This window comes from Anoplophora glabripennis, unplaced genomic scaffold, assembly GCF_000390285.2.
Source record: "Anoplophora glabripennis isolate ALB-LARVAE unplaced genomic scaffold, Agla_2.0 scaffold115, whole genome shotgun sequence".
NCBI lineage: Eukaryota > Metazoa > Arthropoda > Insecta > Coleoptera > Cerambycidae > Anoplophora > Anoplophora glabripennis.
This window is the reverse complement of record NW_019416234.1, coordinates 583,002-604,360: the sequence shown is the minus strand read 5'-3', so window position 1 is coordinate 604,360 and position 21,359 is coordinate 583,002. Positions and strand designations below refer to the sequence as shown.

Sequence of the window (21,359 nt, the reverse complement as noted above, 5' to 3'; positions counted from 1 at the left end):
TGCGGCTTATTTAATGGACGATTAATGATTAATTGGACCATACTTTTATCAAGGTACTCTGACTGGTGATAGATATTTGTCCTTTTTAAGAGATGTTGTTCCCGATCTTATTGAAGAAATTCCATTAAATGAGCGCCTCACTATGTGGTGGCAGCCAGACAGAGCACCACCTCATAACTCGCATGTTGTAACGCATTTTTGACTAAAAGATTTGAAGGGAACTGGATTGGTAATAAGGGACCTGTTAGGTGGCCTGCACGGTCACCTGACCTGAGTCTTCTCGATTTTTATCGGTGAGGACATTTAAAACAAGTTGTATACGCTGAAAAAACAAATAACGTTGAAGATCTACAGAATAAAATCACTCGTGCTTGCCGTCAAATATCTCCAGAAATTATACGGTCCTCTTGTACACAAGCACTTTTAAGGAGGTATGAACTGTGTCAAAATGAAAATGGCCAACAATTTGAACAAATTTTATAATAGCTATAATGTTTTTTATTTTGTATTATTCCTGAGAGTACTTATTAAAAAATGTTATAAAACCTTTTCTATATAACATTTCTTTCTATCTCGACTAGTTTCCGAGATAATGCCTGTCAAGATAGCTTTGGGACACCCTGTATATAAAAACATACTTACATGGTTTGTCAAGAGAAAAAGCAAAGCCAGGTATATCCCTGTATCAATACACTAGGTCTAGGGGATGAGGGTGATGAGTGTGATGTCACAATTGGTGTCAAAATACATAACTTTTATAATTAAAATTGTCTCTGTCGATTTTCTACGGGAATAAAGTTTACATTGAAATTTGAAAATAAAAAGCCTATTAACTAAATACATTGTGAGGAACAACTACTTTGCGGACTATAACCCCGTCCAGAATCAAATTATAAATAAATAAATTTACTATATATTGCAAGTGTAATTAAATAAAAACATATTTTAGTCTGTGACCCGTCAAATATTTACGAACTTTCATAGAATATTACAGATTTTAAAGTTTTTTAAGTCTATTTGTGGACATAATTACAAAATAGATGAAAAAGCACGTGTGTTAATGGTATTTAATAAAATTAGTCCGGAAATAAACTAATTTTATTTATTAGACGATAAATACTATTTATATAGTTATGTTATAAATATTCTTAATATCAAAATGAGTTAGACTTAGTTTCTATATACAATATCACATTACATATAAGAGTATAATTCATTTCTGGCTTATTTCATAATTTAAATTATTTCAAAAATTTCCCTAACCGAATATTTCGTTTCTTCCTTTATTTATCTATGTTGAAATCTCTAAAATCTTCTAGAATGACTTCCTTTTCTATTTACCGGAGTGTCTATTTACACTTACTTCAGTGGCTTGTTCTCTGTATTTGGATACACCATCGTTAAAAGTGTACAGCCTGAAATTACAAATGTAATAAGAATTTTTTCAGTTGTGGGTATATTAAGCAATATGTTTACCGAATGTCAGAAACCCAATATAAAAAAACGGCGGTGCACATCCAGTTTGAAGCAAATATGGAAATACCACGTTTCCAACTATTGATCCTGTTCTGGCAAACATAAAATGTAAAGAGAGGGCCATTGCTCTGAATGAGAGAAAATTTCTTATTAGTTTATAATATTATTTCCAAATGAATAAGAGGGTTTTTTGTTGGTAGAAAATATTAAGATATGAAGGGATTTAGAAAAGTTTTCTACCTAGCAATCAAGATTTTTGATAATTTTGATTTTGAATAATCTGCGTTGATTTCAACGCTTTATACTAATTACCTTGAAATGATTCTATTCCATAAAAAAATCTGTTGTCTTGTTGTAGGTATTGGTATATATTTTATAATGCGCTTTAAAAATAATTCAACGCCATCATCACTCCCGCATATCAAGAGTGACAATTCATGAAGTTCTCTTCATGTTGGTAAAGAGAAGAGAACAGTACTTGTAAGTAATATTTTTTGTACAACTTATTTTTTATTGTAATGAAATTTAGGGTTAGATGGGCATAATACATTTTGTTTAGTAGTAGGGGTAGGTTGCTATATTGTAGTAATCAATCCCATGGTTCGTCTGATGCGATTTTATGTTTTCTTGTCCAAGAGGAAATAAAATGAGAACCTGCAAAGGAAAAATGGAAAGAGGAATGTTGAGTTTCCTCAATTAAGACAAAATTAATACAAACCATCTACTTCAAGGAAGATAATGACAGCCTTTTCCAAGGCCAACTGCCGGAAAAATCCACACCAAGGCACCGGTGTACATACCATTTCGTGTATATGCGAAAACCTATATGTACATACACATTGGACAAATGAGAAGTCACACCAGAACGAGGTTAAAGGAGACAAGTGTCACTTGAGGAATAATAACGTGGAAAAATCGTCAGTTACAGAACACAGGATAGTCACAGAACACAAAATAGACTTAAGTAATACCGTAATTCTAATGAAAGAGAGAATATTTTGGCCAAGGCTCTACAGGGAAGCGATAGAAATCAGAAAAATTGAATTAATATCAATCGAGACAATGAATTATAACTATCTGGAATTTGTAAACATCTCATAGGTAAAAATCTGTGACCAGAACGATACGGCTCAGTGACTGGTTCATAGTTTCTTCTGAAGAAGAAACCTATGTGCTTGTTGAAACATCAAAAAGCTGAAATCTACGAGTTGGCACGTGCCTGGAAATTATTTAACCAAAACAAGAATGGATGCGCTTATGAAAAGTATGTAGATACTATGATTCCAACGGTGACCCTTAAAACGGTAAATTCCAACCTTAGTGATACAATGATCATAGGGTCATTTGCTATAATTGCCATTATCTGTTAGTAACGTTAATACCGTCTTTTGCGTTTCATATAAAATACTGTTGTTTTTGTTGTTATTTAGTAATAAGTTGGTAATGTGAGCATTTTTTAATTTTCTCTTGAACAACCATAAAAATTATTTATTGTAACGAACTCTCGATCTGGTTTATTCTTTTTAATTCGTTTTCGTTCAAATTCTTGAATAAAATCAAGTTAGACATAGCCAAATCTGGACTATACGGTTGTTGGTCTAGCTCAGAGAAGGTAGAGTAGTGAAAGATGGCTCGAACTTTGCCGATCTTGGAGTTTGTTGGTCAGCAGCTGTAGGTAGATATTATCGGAAGTGCAGTAATATTTTCCAGCTTATAACATAATAACATAAAAACATAATTTATGCATGTTCTTTAATTTTGTTTTTGGGTCAGTACACAGTAGTAGTAGTAGTAAAAGGGGCGGCCTCAGCCTGGCAATTAGGTCACAAGTGGGCCCTTTTTGCCTACCCCGCCGTCGCATCACCTAACCACTCTCTGCCTCTGACCCTCCTCGAACCTACCCGACGCCCTGTTGAACGCCAGGATTTTGGTCCATGGAAGGTCTCTCACCTCAACCCCTTGCAGCTCTTCAGCACTAAAGACTTTATGTCTTATTCTCCCAAAGGTTGCACACTGTCCCAGAAGGTGGACAGGGGTGTCCTCCCCTTCGCCACATTTCGGGCATAGAGGGTCCTCCTCAATTCCTATTAAGCTTAAATGCCTCCTAAGTCTGCAGTGGCCTGTCAGAACCCCCACCATTTGGTTTAGGGCTCTTCGACCGAAGCTCAGCAGCCATCTCATCTTGGATTTGCTAGGTCCATGTATAAAACTATGGGCCTGCCTACATCCTCTATTTCTCCTCCAATTATGAAGTTTGATAGGCCCATTTATTTAGGGCCCCGTTAATGCTGCCTCGTGTGATACCTAAGATTGGTTCAGGTCCCTGTCCAGGTCTCCTGGACCCGAGACGAGCTAATTGATCCGCCCTCTCGTTACCAGGGATACCCATATGGCCTGGGACCTAAACCAACTCTACTTCTTTTCGTCTGGCCAACGACTCTAGAGCGTCTCCACATTCCTGGACAAGGACAGACCTAGTCCTCGGGGAGCTAACCGCTCTTAGCGCGGCCTGACTGTCGGAGCAGATAACAATCTTCTCCTCTGCACAATTCCTTACCTCCTCCTTGCTTACTACCATCAAAATAGCAAAAACCTCGGTCTGGAAGACTGTAGCATACATACCCAGTGAAAAGCTTTCCTGGATGCCGCTGCCTTCCAGATAAATTCCTACTCCTGAAAACTCGTCTTCTATCCGAGATACATCAGTATAGCATACTAGGGATCCCGGGGTGAACATATCACCATCCTGCTTCCACTGCTCTCTCGAGGGGAAAGTGGTGACATACTTCCTTCCTAACCCAAGCCGGTCCTCTGCTTCCGTAACCCTCATGGCGGATATTGGGATGTCCCTTTCCGCCCCGAGGGCCACGGCAGCATTGCCCTCAATGCGTCCTTTCGCTCTCCAACCGCCGGCGTCCCTTATCCTAAGGTATGGTCAATACCCAAGTCACTATCGTAGAGAAAAAGTTAGGATATGAATTTAAAGACTATATTATTTAGATATATTTGCCTTCGAAGCAACGTATGTTTGGTTGTCACGAATTTTCGAATTACATTTCTGAAACTTTAGTCTTGCGTAGTTCATCATATAGAACGGTCTAAATCAGATATATTTATTACGTTATCAATACCATCAAACAATGATCTTTGAGAACCATTTTTTCCACTTTGCTGCGAAGTCAGTACTGGATGCGACTGAAGGCTTTTCATTTCTTGGTTTATTTAAATGGGTTCACGACTGCAGTGAAAATGACCACCAATATTCTCCCTTAAAATACGAAGTAACTTCATCCTCATTCTGTATAGTGCAGTTATTAATGAATAGTTTTAGGACTATTCCGTTTATTTTTTTCTTAAATTTGATGTCACTACGAATTTCAAAAACTCTTTTCTGTGTTGTAGAACACTTCATATGACTCAAGGTAGTGAATAAATTGAAATTTTTTATGTACAAGTAAAAAAATTATTAAATTATTTCTATCATCGCTAGGTAGATCTTTTCTAGTATCCTCGTATATTTACATTGACTTTAAATAATAGATAACTATACTAGCTATTTTCATATCTGATGAATATATTTTTTTAATATCTTTTTTCAGTATTAAATGCAAACGACATGAAAAACCACCATAAAAACAAATTACAAGATCCAGAAATAATGGATGATTGCACGTACATACCTTAAATTTGTAGGAAAAATTTCAAGAGTAATAGTAACCAAAACATTTGCGCAAACTCCTGCCAAAGCTAAAAAGATTGTCGATAATGCTAAAACAGTTTCTGAATTCGGAGACAAATAAAGGCAAGAAGCACTCGTTCCAGCAATAAGGGTCATAGCAACTGCAACATTTATTTTGTTTAAATTCTGTAACTATCAAATAAAAAAATATTCTAATCATACTTATCAGTTTTTTCTTTCCCAATGCATTGATGATGGTTCCCGTCAAGGAGAAACACAAAATTGACGTAAAGCCAACTATTATCGATCTAATGTATACTGATGAATTGTCCAAGTTCTACAATAAGAACCTGGTTATTTTTATATCATTGGTTTATTAAAGTTCTGGGTCTTACTACTGCACATGTCGAAGAAGTACTGTTGGTTAATTTCAGACCAGAATCTAACATTTCACACATGCTGGAACTAGCACCATTATGGTCAAATTCGTAATCATTTATCGCTTGGAATAACTGAGGTAGCCAAAGTTTTAAAGTATTTGTGCTGAAATTTAAAAGTATTAAATATAATAATAAGTACAGAAGTTCCTTTCACTTATTTTATACCCACCTCATGAGGATAATAAAACTATTCATACAAACTAGGAGAAGCTTAAAAAGAAGAGGCGGGCAGAATAGTGGTTTAATTTTATATAATCCCTCAATAATTGCCTTTTTTCCTTTTTGTTCCACTGAGTTTTTATCATTTCTGTCAAGAACCATCTCATTTGCTAGTACTTTAATCTGAAATAACATGTTAAAGTATATTATGAATTTCCACAAAACTATGAGCACATTATTAGTTAATAATTTTAAATGTCCTTTGAGAAGCTGAAAGGAGAGTTGAGAAACAGAAGATGAGAATAGATAAGTAACTGATGTAGATAAAATATTATATATAATATTAAAAAATATATAAGAAATGATTTCTAGTTTTCTTCGCTGATTAGTTGAGTTAAGGAAAGAGTGTCAACATGAATTTCATTTGGAATATCTTCATTGAGCTTTCAATTAATACATGTGTAGCGTTGAATGGTTTAGAAAAAAATTGGAAATTTTGTAAAAGTTATTACCGGATAAGTATCTGCTGATTTTCCTTTATTTATCCTGTAAATTTTTTGGAATACCCTCAAAGCCTCTGCATTTCTTCCTGTACTCATCAAAAACTTCGGACTTTCTGGCATAAACAAAAAGGCGATTCCACTAGTTATCGGTGATAAAGAAAGAATCAGTAAAAATACGTTCCAAGATTGAAATTCTATAATTTTAATGACCTCAGTTATTTTTAGATTTATTTAAAATACCTAAATTTATTACCAAAATAATCAAAGAGTTTAAAATTCAAATTTTGTGGCAATACCGCCCATGATATCAAAGGTACAGCGATATTACCCAGTGATACTATAGTCCCTCTAACCAAGTGTACTCTTGTTCTGTATTTTGAACAATGGAATTCAGATACGTATGAAGTCGCTGCTGAAAATGGGCCATTAATTCTGAAAATAAATATATCAATGTTGCATCACCGAAGAAGTACCCAAAAAAAACGGTAAAAGTATAACTGTAAATTCTAATCAAACTATGCCTTTTTTTTGTTCTTTGAAAAAATTTTTTAAAAGGAATTAATATAAAAAGGTAGAATCTTAAAAATATACTTTTGTCTTTAAGTCGTAAGAAAGTACTTACATAAAACCCCCAAAAAATTTAGCTATAAGAAGCATAACGAAATTTTGTGAACTTGATGCCATCAAAGCAAAAAATCCATCCAAAAAATATCCAATTATCATTACTTTTTTTCTACCTGCAACATCGCATATATATCCCCAAGCAAAACCACTCGATATCATACCTAAAAATAAGATTCCTTCACTACAACTTTTCTGTAATCGCATACTTACTATCATGATATTAAATCTTTGCGCCTACAAAATACTTTTTCTAATGTTGTATCTTATTGTCTATATACATACCCATAGAAAAAAATATATAGCATACAAATAAAAAGTAGAATTCTTGTAATAAAATAACCTGTAATAAAATAATTTGTTTAATAGTTACAGAAATTGATAACATTAAGTAACATTTTTTAGTTATTCTGAAATTATTATTGAAACAATACATCTGCACATTTGTTGGTTGGAATAAAAAATTTTGAATGACAAATTTCTTTTAAATTGCAATATTTTAAATTATATTATTTCTTTCATTCAATTAACTATCGCTTTGGAACATGTATCTTCCTAAGTATGAATTAATTAGCAATTATTTTTTACGAGGTTATTAATTTAAAAAATTCAGTGGTATTCAACCTTTTTTTCTCGCAAACTCCTTCCAAAAAATGTTTAAATTTAAGTACCTACCCCTTAAATCTTATAATTAGTCAAGTAAAAATACTTTAGTTTTAGTTAGAGTTGGTAGAGGGTCAGAAGTCAGCATTAGATGTCAGATAGTAGATAAATATGATTTTTTTACTTAATTATGCCTAAGTGCCTATATTATACCACTAGTACAATATTTACATTGGAATTTAGATTACACAGCCCCACAAAAAAAAAGTGTTCGGACTTGTGGGTCGGACATATGTATTCCCATGTATTTTTCGACGCTGAATCCGATCCCGAGCTCAGAAATGGCCCTCCACGTCTGGAATTGGCCCCAGGGCAAGGGTCGGCAACTGGCGGACCGCGGTCCAGGTCCGGACCGCGGAAGGTAAAATACTGGACCGCCAAAAATTTTTTGAAAGTATAAATTACTCAAATAAATTATTTAAAAAATGTTTTTTACGTTTAAGTGCCAATCATGTCATTTTTTCTAGTATTTTACAATTGTATGAGTGTGTGAGTTCTTAATGGTTAGTAAGCAAATTAAATTTGAGTCCAAATTAAAATAAAAAATAAGAAATATGATTTTTTTCTGGACCTCGTTAAAAATTTTTAAAAGTATCCGGACCCCACCTAAAATTACTTGCCGACCCCTGCCCCAGGGGCCAAAAATGGCCTCTATAAGGCCTGAAAGATGGATTCCGGGATGAGGCGAGGTCGAACGTGCATTCTAAAGCCAAAGCCGGATTTGTGGTCGAAAAGTTTGTGGCCAACTGAAATTCTCTGTTTGGGACCAGGAAATGACCCCTTAGGGGTCGGAAAATCGTGTTTCGGACGTCGCAATTGCAACAGTGGTATTTTTATGTACTTTTGCCAACTGGCATTCCCCGTTTGGGACCGGGAAAATGACCCCTTAGGGTCCGGAAAATCGTGTTTTAGAAGTCGCAATCGCAACAGTGGTATTTTTATGTACTTTTAAATTCTGAAACTCCGGAAAATCGGTTTCTGCCCCTAAGGGGTCATTTTCTCGGTCCCAAACGGGAGATTCCAGTTAGCCATAAACTTTTCGAGCACAGTCTGAGTCCAGAATTTAAAAGTACATAAAAATACCACTGTTACGATTGCGACGTCCGAAACACGATTTTCCGGACCCTAAGGGGTCATTTTCCCGGTCCCGAACGGGAGATTCCAGTTGGCCATAAACTTTTCGAGCACAGTCTTAGTTTCAGAATGTAAAAGTACATAAAAATACCATCGTTACGATTGCGACGTCCGAAACACGATTTTCCGGACCCTAAGGGGTCATTTTCCCGGTCCCGAACGGGAGATTCCAGTTGGCCATAAACTTTTCGAGCACAGTCTTAGTTTCAGAATGTAAAAGTACATAAAAATACCATCGTTGCGATTGCGACGTCCGAAATACGATTTTCCGGCCCCTAAGGGGTCATTTTCCCGGTCCCAAACGGGGAATTTCTGTTGGCCATAAACTTTTCGATCACAAATCCGACTTTGGCTTTAGAATGCACCTTAGACCTCGCCTCATTTTGGAATCCATCTTTCAGACCCCTATAGAGGCCATTTTTGGCCCCTGGGACCAATTTCAGACGGGGAGGGCCATTTCTGAGCTCGGGATCGGATTCAGTGTGGAAAAATACTTGGGAATACATATGTCCGACCCACAAGTCCGAACAGTTTTTTTTTGTGGGGCTGTGTTATCTAATGGTAAATGGAAAATTTTTGAGCTTGCTTATACAGTTTTTTGAATAAATAAATAAAATTTAATTAATGGAATAGTTTCATTACACAGCTCCACAAGAAAAAAGTGGAAAGTCCGAAAAACAACACCATAATATCTACATGTTTCTCGGACTGTTGAATCCTAATCCGGTGTCGGTTTGACCCGATTAACTCTCGGTTAAGGTCAGTTCAAGGTCAAATATAGAGAATCGATTGCTAATAAAGTAAACTTGCATATCTATACGTTTTTGAGGTCTCTGAATCCGAGTCCGGGGTCCATTTGACCCAATCAGGTCTGCTAAATACTCTCACGTTCTAAATTTAAAATACTCACATTCTTGAGAACAGTTTTTGAAGATAAGGTGTTTTTTACCTTGACGAATCACATGGAATCACTATATTTCACTATTATGTTATCGTGACTACTACTCACTTTTGCGGTATCGAACTATTTTGTTGTCAAAAGATCTATGAAGTGGATTTATTTTACGTTTTCTCGATTTCAATGATAAATTTCGCTTTAACGACTATCAGTAATCGACTAACATGTTTATATTCCATCTGCCTTGGTACCTACTGCCCATTTCCTTAATATCTTTCTCCTTGCTCCCCAATGAAATCACCCAGATTTCCTGGGAAAATGAGAATGCACAAAATGTAATTTGGGCTTCATTAAGGTTTTTGAAGCTTTCTATCAAATTCTTTATGATTTGGAGTCTTTCGATTTCCTAAGAAATTTTCGATTAGTTCCTGAAAACATAACCTTGCTGCTTTCTCGTTTTCATTCAAACACAAAAATATAATCCTATAACATCTTACGGATCTGAGGTTCATCAAAAATCCCTTCCCGCAATTTCGCATCTCTGAAATTGGGGAACTGATTTCCGAAATACTTAAAGCATTGACCATCTTTGTTTAGAGTTTTTACCCAATTAGATGTGCAGAGATGGTATAAGGATTTTTGATGGATCAACAAGTGACTCATGTATTATATTCTTTAACCCAGGATCGAAGGTTTTTGTGTATCCCGATTGTTGACCTAGTACTATTGCCATGATTTTAAGATTCCCACAAATTTGCGATTTATGTTGTTGGGCTCCTACCTAAGACTATTCGCATATTACAGTACTCTTCTTTCAATATCACCGAGTGCGCTGCAGGTATGGCTACATAAACATTTGTATTATGTAGAAGAACAGCTTTCAAACCGGGACGGGACGCGTAGTAATTTATTTGTTAGTTCTCGGAACGGATGGGCCAAAAAGTAAAATATTTCAGTCAACACAAATTATCGAAAGTTAAGGGCTCTCAAGTAGGTTAGCGTCATCCTTCGGAGTAATTTAGCAATATTTTTTTAACAAGTTCACTTAGTGTCGGGGCCATGTGAACCATATACCTTCCACAAGAGGAAGGTATATGGTTGTTTGTAAGCCTAGTCACAGAATCATGTATATAAATGTAAGTCCAGTCAATTAGGTAATTATTAACAACACATAGTTATGCCAAAGCGTCCCGACATTCAGAGTTCCCGCCAATAAGATAAGAACAGAAACTTCTGGACCCATGAAATGGGCGTGTCGAATTCAGGAGATATCTACGAGAAAAAGTCAGTTCTTCCTTAGGTTTCACATTGAGCAGTCGACTTCGTTTTAGAGTCTCGGGTTAATTTAATAATGGATAGAGTCATTCCAAATTTTGCTATGGAGCGCGCATTCCCTGAATCTCGGTACGCTTCGCGTGTCAATTATTAAGTGATTAAGTAATAATGTTGTTCGAGCCGTTGTATTGTTATTTTGTTTGTTTGTTTTGTTTATTGTTATTAAAACCCTTCCTGGAAGTTTTAGTGTTTCCTTTTGTTCCTCTCAACTTCAGTGTCATCCTGTATAGCCACTGGATTACATTCTACGTAAGCAATAGAGGGTAAGTGCCTGAAATTCATTCTCTGAACATACAATATTTTTAAGTTCCCACGTATTAATTAAAGTATAATGATAATTATAAACTCCCTTTCGAGAATTGAATAGTAAACTCTTTTGAAATCCACACTCGTTATGATACTGGTCATAACGACTAGATCAGATCTGGAATAAGGTCAGTTCAAGGTGGAATGTAGAGAATCAATTGCCTACAATCTAAACCAATACAGGGTGAGTCGGAAAGAATGGGTCAACATTAAGCTGGAGATACTAGACACATAAATATTATATTTGAGCTCATCATGCCTTATACGAATGTTGCTGGTTTAAGAAATACAGGGTGTTCAAGGTGATTTAAATTTTATTCTGAAATTTCTCAATAATTGAGAAAGTTTTAATAGCATGACTTTGAAATTTGGTAGTGTTCGGTTTTTTGGTGTGAGAATAACGAATTTGAAGCTTATCTTGACGTTGCTCCTAGAGGGTGCTAGTTTCACCGTATTATTTAGGTAAATTAATATGTATATTTTAACCTGTTGAGCTATGCTTAAAATAGTTAAAAATCTAAAAGAACGTTCAATTCTACATAAAATATCGTGCATAATTATTAGCTAGTGATCAAAAAATGCCACTACATAATAATTTTTCCAACAGTGACATGCGTGATATGATTTGTGTTTTTCCTCAAGCTAATTTTAATGGACATGTGGCGGTCCGATGATATGCACAATTTACCCAAATAGATTGCAACCTAATTATAAACTGTTCGGAAATCTTTACAACCGCTTAGACGAATCTGGATCTTTTCGACCAAAAAGTAACCATAGTACTCCAAAATCTATTAGTCGATGAAGACGAGAAAATTTTAATTCGTGTTTCGGAAAATTCCGATATGAGTACTCGTCGGTTAAGTGTGGGGGTAAGCCAATCGTTCATTTGTAGTATTTTGAAAATATAAATGCTCCATCCACATCATTATACTCCGGTTCAGCAGTTATTGCCTTAAGATTAACCAGCTCGCCTATAACTTGCTCAGTTTGTACAAAATATGCAAACGGAAAACCCAGATTTCCTCAATAAGATTCTATTTACCGATGCGGCGACATTTACTAGATGGGGAGTTTGCTATTGGAAAAACAATCATTTGTGGAATTCCGAAAATCCACATGCTTTAAAAGAGCATGAGTTTCAGGTGAATATTTGGTGTGGTTTAATTTCTGTTTTTTTTTTCATAGAACCTTTTGAGTTGCAACCCAATCTAACTGGACTTCATTACTTAAACTTCCTTCAACATAATTTAAACAAGCTTCTAGAAGATGTACCACTCGCTGTAAGAGAGAGTATGTGGTTTATGCGTGCGCCACCACATTTTGTCTTGCCAGTACGCCAGTATTTAAATGAACATTTTCCTCATCAGTGGATAGTTGGCCACCGAGAAGTCCAGACTTAAACCCTCTGGACTTCGCAGTTTGGTCGAACTTGATGGATGTGGTGTATTGTGAAGAAATTAATTCTGTTGAGGAGTTGCAGCAGAAAATACAAGTAGCTGCGAATTCATTTAAAAATAATAGGGACATTTACTGCAAAATTTACAAAATCCTACTATTACCTCGGACCTAAAATATATAATCTATTGCCAGAAGATATTAAATCTTATAAATCATATACATCTTCTAAAAAGCGTCTAAAAATATTCTTGGATGAAAAGACAGCAAGATATCTCAATTTTATTAAATAACATGCAATAAATTTTAAAATCATACTTAAAAATATGATCCCCGTGCTTTTCCTCATTTCTTTCTTTCTTTTTTTTTACGGAAAAAGAAAGAGATAATTATTTATTTTCATCTTTTGAGAATAAAAAATCACCACAACATACTCGTACATTGAAACTTTTTAGATAAAGTTATACGACCTAAACAAGAGTACATTTTGTATGTAGAAATAAACGTTCTTTTAGATTTTTAACTTTTTTTAAGCATAGCTCAACAGATAAAAAAATATGTTTTGATTTACCTAAATAATACGGTGAAACTAACGCCCTCTAGGAGCAACGTCAAAATAAGCTTCAAATTCGTCTCACACCAAAAAAACTCAATACTACCAATTTTCTGAGTCATGCTATCAAAACTTTCTCAATTATTGAGAAATTTCAAAATAAAATTTAAACCTTGACCACCCTGTATTTCTTAAACTAGCGACATAAAGCATGATGAACTCAGACATAAATTTTGGTGTCTATATCTCCAGCTTAGTGTTGAGCCATTCTTTCTGACTCACCCTGTATATCTATACGTTTTTGGGGTCGTTGAATCCGAATCTGAAGTCCATTTGGCTTGATCAGATCTGCTAAATACCCTCAATTTCTGCATTTATGCATCTTAAAATTACCAAAGAGTTGCGGTCGCATGATGACGACGATTGCTTACTCACTCCGAACAATTGCCGATACCGAGGTTCCTAATCCTTGCATCGTAACAGGTTTTCCCATGTCTGTCATAATGACTCAAACGCCTTTACCCAGAGCTTTAGCCGATGGCAGAAAGAAATTCACAAAAAGTCCTTGCCCACCATCACCATGTGAAGCTGCCCTGTGTGGCAGACACTTTAGGTGATCAAGATTTCTTCGATACATCAAAGAAAGTATACACCGACGATGCAAAAATAGAAGAAAAATCAATCATATATACATACGAAAGATGCCTATAAAAATTTGTTTGGTTTGAACTCCAAAGAGTTTGAGGAGCAGGGAGAAAGACCATGATATTAAAGAAAATTTGGATGACAATGAAAGTATCGCTGATAGTGCTAGTAATATGACGAATATATTCCATATAACGTTATCAAAAAGACATTAACAATATTTCAAGAAAAGGGATGGAGCCGAGTTCCTAACATGATACTTAAAAAAAAATACTGTAACCTGAGGGGTTATTTCTTTATCTATTCTATCTATCTTAAACGGACACCAGATTCTGATTCAGGAACCCCAAAAACGTATAGATATTTACGTTTACTTTGTTGGCAGTGATTCTCTATATTTTTTTACGTTGAACTGACCTTAACCCAGACCTAATCGGGTCAAAGGACATTGGTTTCAGATTCAGCGACCCCAAAAACATGTAGATACCATGGTCTTTTGAACCTCCCACTTTTTTTGTGAGGCTGTGTTATTATTTAACTTATTTTTTCCCACACTATGCACCTACGTATCCTAAGAGATTCCTTCGCGTACCCCTCTAAGATCCCTAGGGATACGCGTATTACTGGTTGAATACCACTACATTAATTTGTTAAACCACAGTGTCCTGATAATAAATTAAACTGTTTAAAATGTTATACACTTGTATCCTTGTATCATTTGAAATAACGTTTTATCCAAATTAATAAAACTTTAGGTATTTAACTGTTTCCAAGGTATATGTTTTTCGCTTATGACTGGAGGAGATTGGTTATTAGATTTCTATAGCGATAGGGAAAAAGTTTGTTCGTATGTTTCGAATTCAAAGTTAAATTAAAATTAAACTAATACATTGTTATGTAAAATTATACGATATATATTTGTACAGGATAAAATTATGTGTATTTAATTCAAGTAGATAACTATAACTTTAGGCAAATATGACATTAGTACGTAAACTTACCTGCGAACGTAATTGCATTCAATATTCCTTTATCTTGTAATCTCAAATTTAAATCACATTGTGCAATAGGTAACACGAAAGACATTGAAGTACTTTCAAAAACCTGGGCAAAGACTGTGGGCAAGATGACTAATATGAGTATGATATTGAATTTCCCGAACCCTGTTGCAGATATAGCAGTTTCGAAATCGGCCTCTTCCAAATCTAAAATTACGTAAAATTATTTGTGTCTGAATTAGTTATCCAGTATTTGACATTTATGACATAATTACTTTAAATAAAAAATCTTTTTGTTTATAGAAACTTTCTTCTTTGTAGAAGAAGCATATGCAATAGAAAGAATAACTTTGCCCTTTTAATCTAGCACCCTATACTTATGTTTTTGTGTTACATATTTATCCGAAGAGCACACATTTCTTCATATACTTATATTATATATTAATAAATTATTCTAATTAGTCAATTCAAATTAGTTCATTACAAGACATATACTTTAGAGAGAGATTATATCAGTATCTTTGTCCAACAGGTTACTATCATAGAATACACGTTTATTTTTTCTATTACAAATAGTAAAGAAACGTCCCATTTAAATATAATATAATTATACACAAGAAAAAAAATAATAACTCAGACCGATTTAATCTTAACTCTCTCTTGCATTATTTATAATCGAGGACAATTACTTTCAAAGATATTTCACTGCATAGGAAGACATTGAGAGTTATTAGTTTTTTGGAATTCTCCATACCTTTAGTTAGTAGGTAGATTATTTATTTTTATAACTGTTTTAGGTATTGTTATTTTGTCATTTGATAGCTCAGATTTTTCATTATTTGGCTGACGATTTGTCTTTTTTGTTTTCTTAACAATAAATATCGTGGTGTGTGAAAGATCAGTAGAAGAACCATTTCAATCTTAACAATAACAGCACTATTTTGTAAAAAAAAACAGGAAAATTAAGCACTCTACAGATAAAATGTCCTTAATAAAAATTTAATCATTTCGCGGAAGAAATACATTAGTGCTAGAATTACCGCCCCCCCCCCTTGTAGATGGGACAGGGGGAAAATTAAAAAAATCAGTTGTTATATAGAATCATCGTTTTTTTTCTAATTTTAATAGAATTATTCTCTCTGCATGGAAAAATCACTTTTGTTCTCTTAATATTTCATATTATTTACTGTTAGAGAACAGGCCTTCAAACTTCATTTAATCCTAAGAAACCATTTTAACAAAAACTATAAAAATGTAAGAATCCTAATGAATGACATTACTACCTTTTTCACGTACATTTTGCTTACCTTCCAACTTTCCATTTTTCTGTGATATACTGTTCACTCTCTTTGTATTATTTTTATTGTCACTAATAACGTCAATACTTATTTCATCCATTACATATATTAATTGGCAACAGTTTTAAGTTAAGTTACCTAAAATACTAATGTAAAACCTTAACAAACATGAGTTATGAACCTTGTTTGTCTTAATTTTATCGCAGGTGTATTGTTAAAATCAATGTACATAAATATAGTAGCATAGTTCTGCGTGAGGAGAGATAAAATGTATGTAAAGAAATATAAACATAAAATACACAACTATATTTTCCATAAATTTTAATTAATTGAAAATAATCCATAAACCGGTCAAAATAGACCAAAAAATAGTGGTAATTTTACAATAATTCGGATAGAGCTAAATATTGGTATAGGTCGGGGACCGCCTAGCCGGGTATCTTGGCCGGCGGATTTCGATCTGCCGAGTCAAGCATCACGGACGTGGGCTGGAATTTGGATGGGTGACCTAAGGCAGGCTCGGGGACGTGGGCTGTGGCAGCCTGTCAAGAGACCTGGGTCGCCCAACATTTGCCGCACGCGTGTGGTCCCCGATAAATGGTAATGAGAGCAGAGCAAGAAATCTCTGTAACTCAAGACCATGCTATCATACATAAACTGTACGAGACTTTGCCACCAAGCCACCTGCGTAGTAAATAGGATGGTTTGAAGAAAAGTGCTCGAGTAATGAAGGAGGGTGTACAAGGGGCCTAATAAGACCTAAGTGCCGCGGTGGAAGACAATTCCACCACAACTCCGACATACATACATACATACATACATACATACATACATACATACATACATACATACATACATACATACATACATACATACATACATACATACATACATACATACATACATACATACATACATACATACATACATACATACATACATACATAGGTATAGGTCTTTGATACACTATTATAAGTAAAATGTCAAAAGTCCCCACCGATTCCATGCGTACTAAAAAATGTATTCAAGGTCAAAGGTCACAAATATCGTTTTTTGCATTTTTCTCGTTATCATAAAAATAGACAGGACAAAAGTTGTAGATCATGTAATTCTCTACAAAAATAGTCCCAATACTTCTTTCCTGAGAATCACCATTCCTGAGATATCACCATTTTAAAAGTTGAAGAAGTCGCATTCTACATGATATGCACACATTTCCGCACCACCTATGAGATAGTGTACTCGGCGCGTTTTTATTAACGTGGGTTCCCCGGTAGACGTACCCCACGATCTATTTTGATTCAGTTTTATAAGATAATATTCTATTCAATAAAAAATGGTACTACTGGTTATGATTAAACTGGAACGAATTATTGTTGATTTCGGGAAAATTTTGATCTGACTGATAATCTTCAAATGTTACCTACTTCAACAATAATGTATTTTGCGCTTTGTTCTTCATCTTCTTCCTCTTGCTGGATAGCTATGAATTGTTCAAATAAAGATGCATCAGTTGCCTCCTTAATTCAAACTTTACTCCCACCTGCTCCAGAAAAACTTCTTAACGCCATTTTTTGCAGTTGCAAAAAAGGTTGCAGTGTAAACTGTGGCTGTAAAAGAGTCGGATTATTTTGTTCATTAGTATGTACCTACCAATTGTCATGGCCAAATGAGTGAATCGATAATAAATCTTGAAAATAATAAAAACAATAACAAACAGATATTGATATTATGTAACGAAAGAACAATTAAATCTTAACAAAAGTAAATATGTTATACCATTAGTTTCAATGTTCTTTTATAAACGCATTTTGTTAATGAAATGTCTTTTCGTTAGGGTCGTGTTCCTCGATTCATTATCATTATTTATTTTTTGCTCACTAATTTGCGAATAACTTGATAACTAAAAAGATATCGAACCCTTTTTGGCGCCAAAATGTTGCTATTTTTATGCTCTTCAAACTAACCTATAAAAAGTTTTATCCAGCTATTTCACTTTTTCAGAAAATGTGAAACAACCTAAACTTGGATAAATAGCACCAATAAATAAACAACACTTTCGTTAGAAATTTCAAACTTATGTTATACCTACTCATCAATTTTTCAAAACTTTTGAGAAAAATCCATAAACGGCATTCTTTTGAAATAACGCCATCTATAGATTTCCAATTTGAGGTTAATGACATTACGCATTCACCACGAGATAAAGCATTAATATACCTTTCCAACAAGGTATAATACTATGGGCTTTTGATGAGCCAATCCTTAAAAAAATAAATTTTTCTGATCAGACATTAGGGGCTTTCCCCACCCTTTCTGTCAAGAGATAGAAAAAAATGTTAATAACAGAAGTTATGCGCAATGAATCCGGTTGTCCATATTTGTACGATTTAATATACCTGAATAGGAAACAATTCTGAGAAAAATACTTTATGTTTTGGTATGTAGTTTGCGCCCTCTAGCGGCCGAGCTGCGAACTATTACCAACGATTTCTCTTGGTTGATTTATTAGTCGATATTTTTTCCTGAAGTTCTAGTGCCTATACTTTCCCTAATATCGTACCTCGCCGATCTTAATGGAACATCCTGTATAAATCTTGCACGCATATTGAGAGGTACTTCTTCAAGAAGAACTAGTAAGGTATTTGAAGAGTTTCAGAAATTTTACAGCACTTCGTGCAAGGCGAAGCGGCAAACGATTGATGATTTTGTTCTGCGACCTCATTATTTTGTCTACATGTATCGTATATTATTAGCATGTTCATGATTGCTGTAATTATGCACAATGGTAATAAAACGTTAACCATTAGTAACAATAATGTCCTATTAGTTGTTAGTTTGCAATAGTCACACTATGCTGAGATACATTAATAAATAACCCATTTTATTAAAGACGCATTAAAATGAAAGTAAATAACTTCAGTAACAGAGATTACAACTAACATTTTGTTAATGTCAATATGAATTAAATGCCAAACAAACTTCGTATCTGCTGTATGTAACAAAATGTTACCTCCATCGAAGTACATTGTCTACCTTGGTTCATTATTAACTATATCAGTGGCATTCGAAATTTTTTCTCAAGGACCCCCTCCCAAAAAATTTTAAATTTAAGCACCCCCTTATCTAAAGTCTTATATAATGAGAGTTGAAATAAATATATTTTAGTTTTAGTTTAGTAGAAGTCAGAGTTGGATATCAGGTAGTAGGTAAATACAATATTTAAACCAGATGACTAATAGTCTATAACGCTAACGAGGAATTCAGCAAATGATGTGATTGTGAAGGCTAGGAAATCTTATTTGGTACTTTCACGGACTGTAAAAATATAGTATATAGATTGAGTTCTCCTAAAATATTATCCAAAGTCGACAACATCCTTACAAATGTTAAAAAGAAACACAAGGTTCGAGACTGAAAAGAAGGGCATTTCGGAATAAAACCAAACGAAATTGTAGACAGGTTATCAAAAACAGCTATTGCATCAGGAGAAGACATCGAACAAAATATAATATTAGAGCTAAATATTATTTTCCGTGATATACTAAATAGGCACTGGCAAAAGAAACGGTAGGAAAGTCAAATATGATAAAATTACAAACAAATAATACAAATCCCAAAAAAAGTAATGATACCAAACAGTGTCAAACGGAAATTTATTTAAACAATATCTTGAATTAGATCAAATGTTACTTTGTACTCCAAACGTCCATCTTATCATGCATGTAATGATATTAGAGACTTGCAACATATTATCCTGGATTGCTCTCAATCCGCAACACATCGAGGAGAATTATATCTGAATCTCGCTAAAATAGATATAGAATTCCCAGTAAATATAATCTATCTTCTTTTCATCGTAAGCGGTGACAGTTAATAAACCACCAATTTTAATGCAAGCAGTAGCTGTATTGTTGAAATAAAAAACAGTCTACAAAACATTCAAACTTTAATAGTCGCCTATTGGTATTAGATTATAAAAGAGCAATTAGTCCAATTCTTCAAATACTGGGCAAACTAGAAAAAGTTGGAAATAAACGGTTTCCTTTGGCTGTACTTAATAATAATTAGCGGTGCTACAAAACTGCATTATTAAAAATATAGTTTTTCTGCTATTTGTAGGCAACTCTTGTCAAAGTAAATGTTTATTAGTGGATTTCCTTTGTGCCATTAAAAATAAATGAAGTTTGTAAACATAATACAGGGTGGCCAAATGAAAACGAAACAGAGACATTTTCAGGAACTGCGTCAAGATTGTAGAAAAACGCTCAGACCCATCGATTTTAGATTAGGGGGACATTCTTTGCTGGTATTTTTGACTCCGCCACTTTCACCCCCAAGCAAGGGTAAGCGTAACCCCAAAATATTTAAATGGCAGGTGGAGGGTTGAGTAATATTTCTTTTGAAAGCTCTTACAATTCTCTTTACAACAGACTTTAAATTTTATAATTCCACCTTCTTCATCTTGAATTCCGCCTAATACTTATTAAGAATTTTGATTTTAAAGTTGAAACTTATGTACAAATAATTAGTAATGGTAAAAATGTCAGTCATTCGAGTTAAGTACGCCAATGGTATAAATTTAGTATTTCTTGCGTTACATTGGTTTTTGGCGATTTGTTATCACATTCGTAAAAAAAACACAATTGTAAAAAACAGAGATGAATGCTATACACACACAATGAACGTAAAATTAGTGGATTCCAAATTATTTTCTAGTATTATTTGGAAGCGTTGGTTGGTAGTTTATTTAATTGTGTTTTTGAAAATTAAACACTATGGTTTATTCCATTGCGGAAAGGGTAGATATCATTTCGCTTTACTTTATGAACAATAAATGTGCGAATAGAACAGCTCAGCTATTTAATGAACAACATCACGATCGACATGTCAGGAGGAAGTATGTTCTAGAGTTAGTAAAAAAATTTCAAGAGACAGGGAACGTAGCCAATAAAAAAAGAGAAATTGAAAAACCTATAGTTAATGAAGCTAGTGAAGTTGCAGTTTTGGGACAAGTTCATCTTGACCCTACATTAAGTACGAGGCAGCTGGCATCTGTGTCTGGGATCAATCGAACTAGCATACAAACCATTTTGAAGAAGAATAAATTCCATCCATACAAAATAATACATTTAGTCCAGGAATTTCACGAGGAAGATTATGACCGCCGTTTGCAATTTTGCGAAATAATGAGTGAGCGAGCAGGGAACGATCCACAGTTCCTTTTTAACATCCGTTTTTCTGATGAATGCA

At 34.4% G+C, this 21,359-nt stretch overlaps 1 protein-coding gene across 1 annotated transcript; it reads right to left on the bottom strand.

Annotated features, from left to right (window-relative positions):
• Nucleotides 1-1,144: 1,144 nt before the first annotated feature.
• LOC108904394 (synaptic vesicle glycoprotein 2B-like) lies at nt 1,145-16,234 on the bottom strand. The gene is made up of 11 exons (XM_018706923.1): nt 16,116-16,234; nt 14,812-15,015; nt 6,880-7,042; nt 6,511-6,689; nt 6,267-6,451; nt 5,765-5,937; nt 5,551-5,698; nt 5,378-5,492; nt 5,157-5,316; nt 1,477-1,604; nt 1,145-1,415 (listed from the first exon to the last, which is right to left on the bottom strand). The coding sequence occupies exons 1-11, from the start codon at nt 16,204-16,206 to the stop codon at nt 1,360-1,362; spliced, it is 1,602 nt and encodes a 533-aa protein (XP_018562439.1). The 5' UTR covers nt 16,207-16,234; the 3' UTR covers nt 1,145-1,359.
• Nucleotides 16,235-21,359: the final 5,125 nt, after the last annotated feature.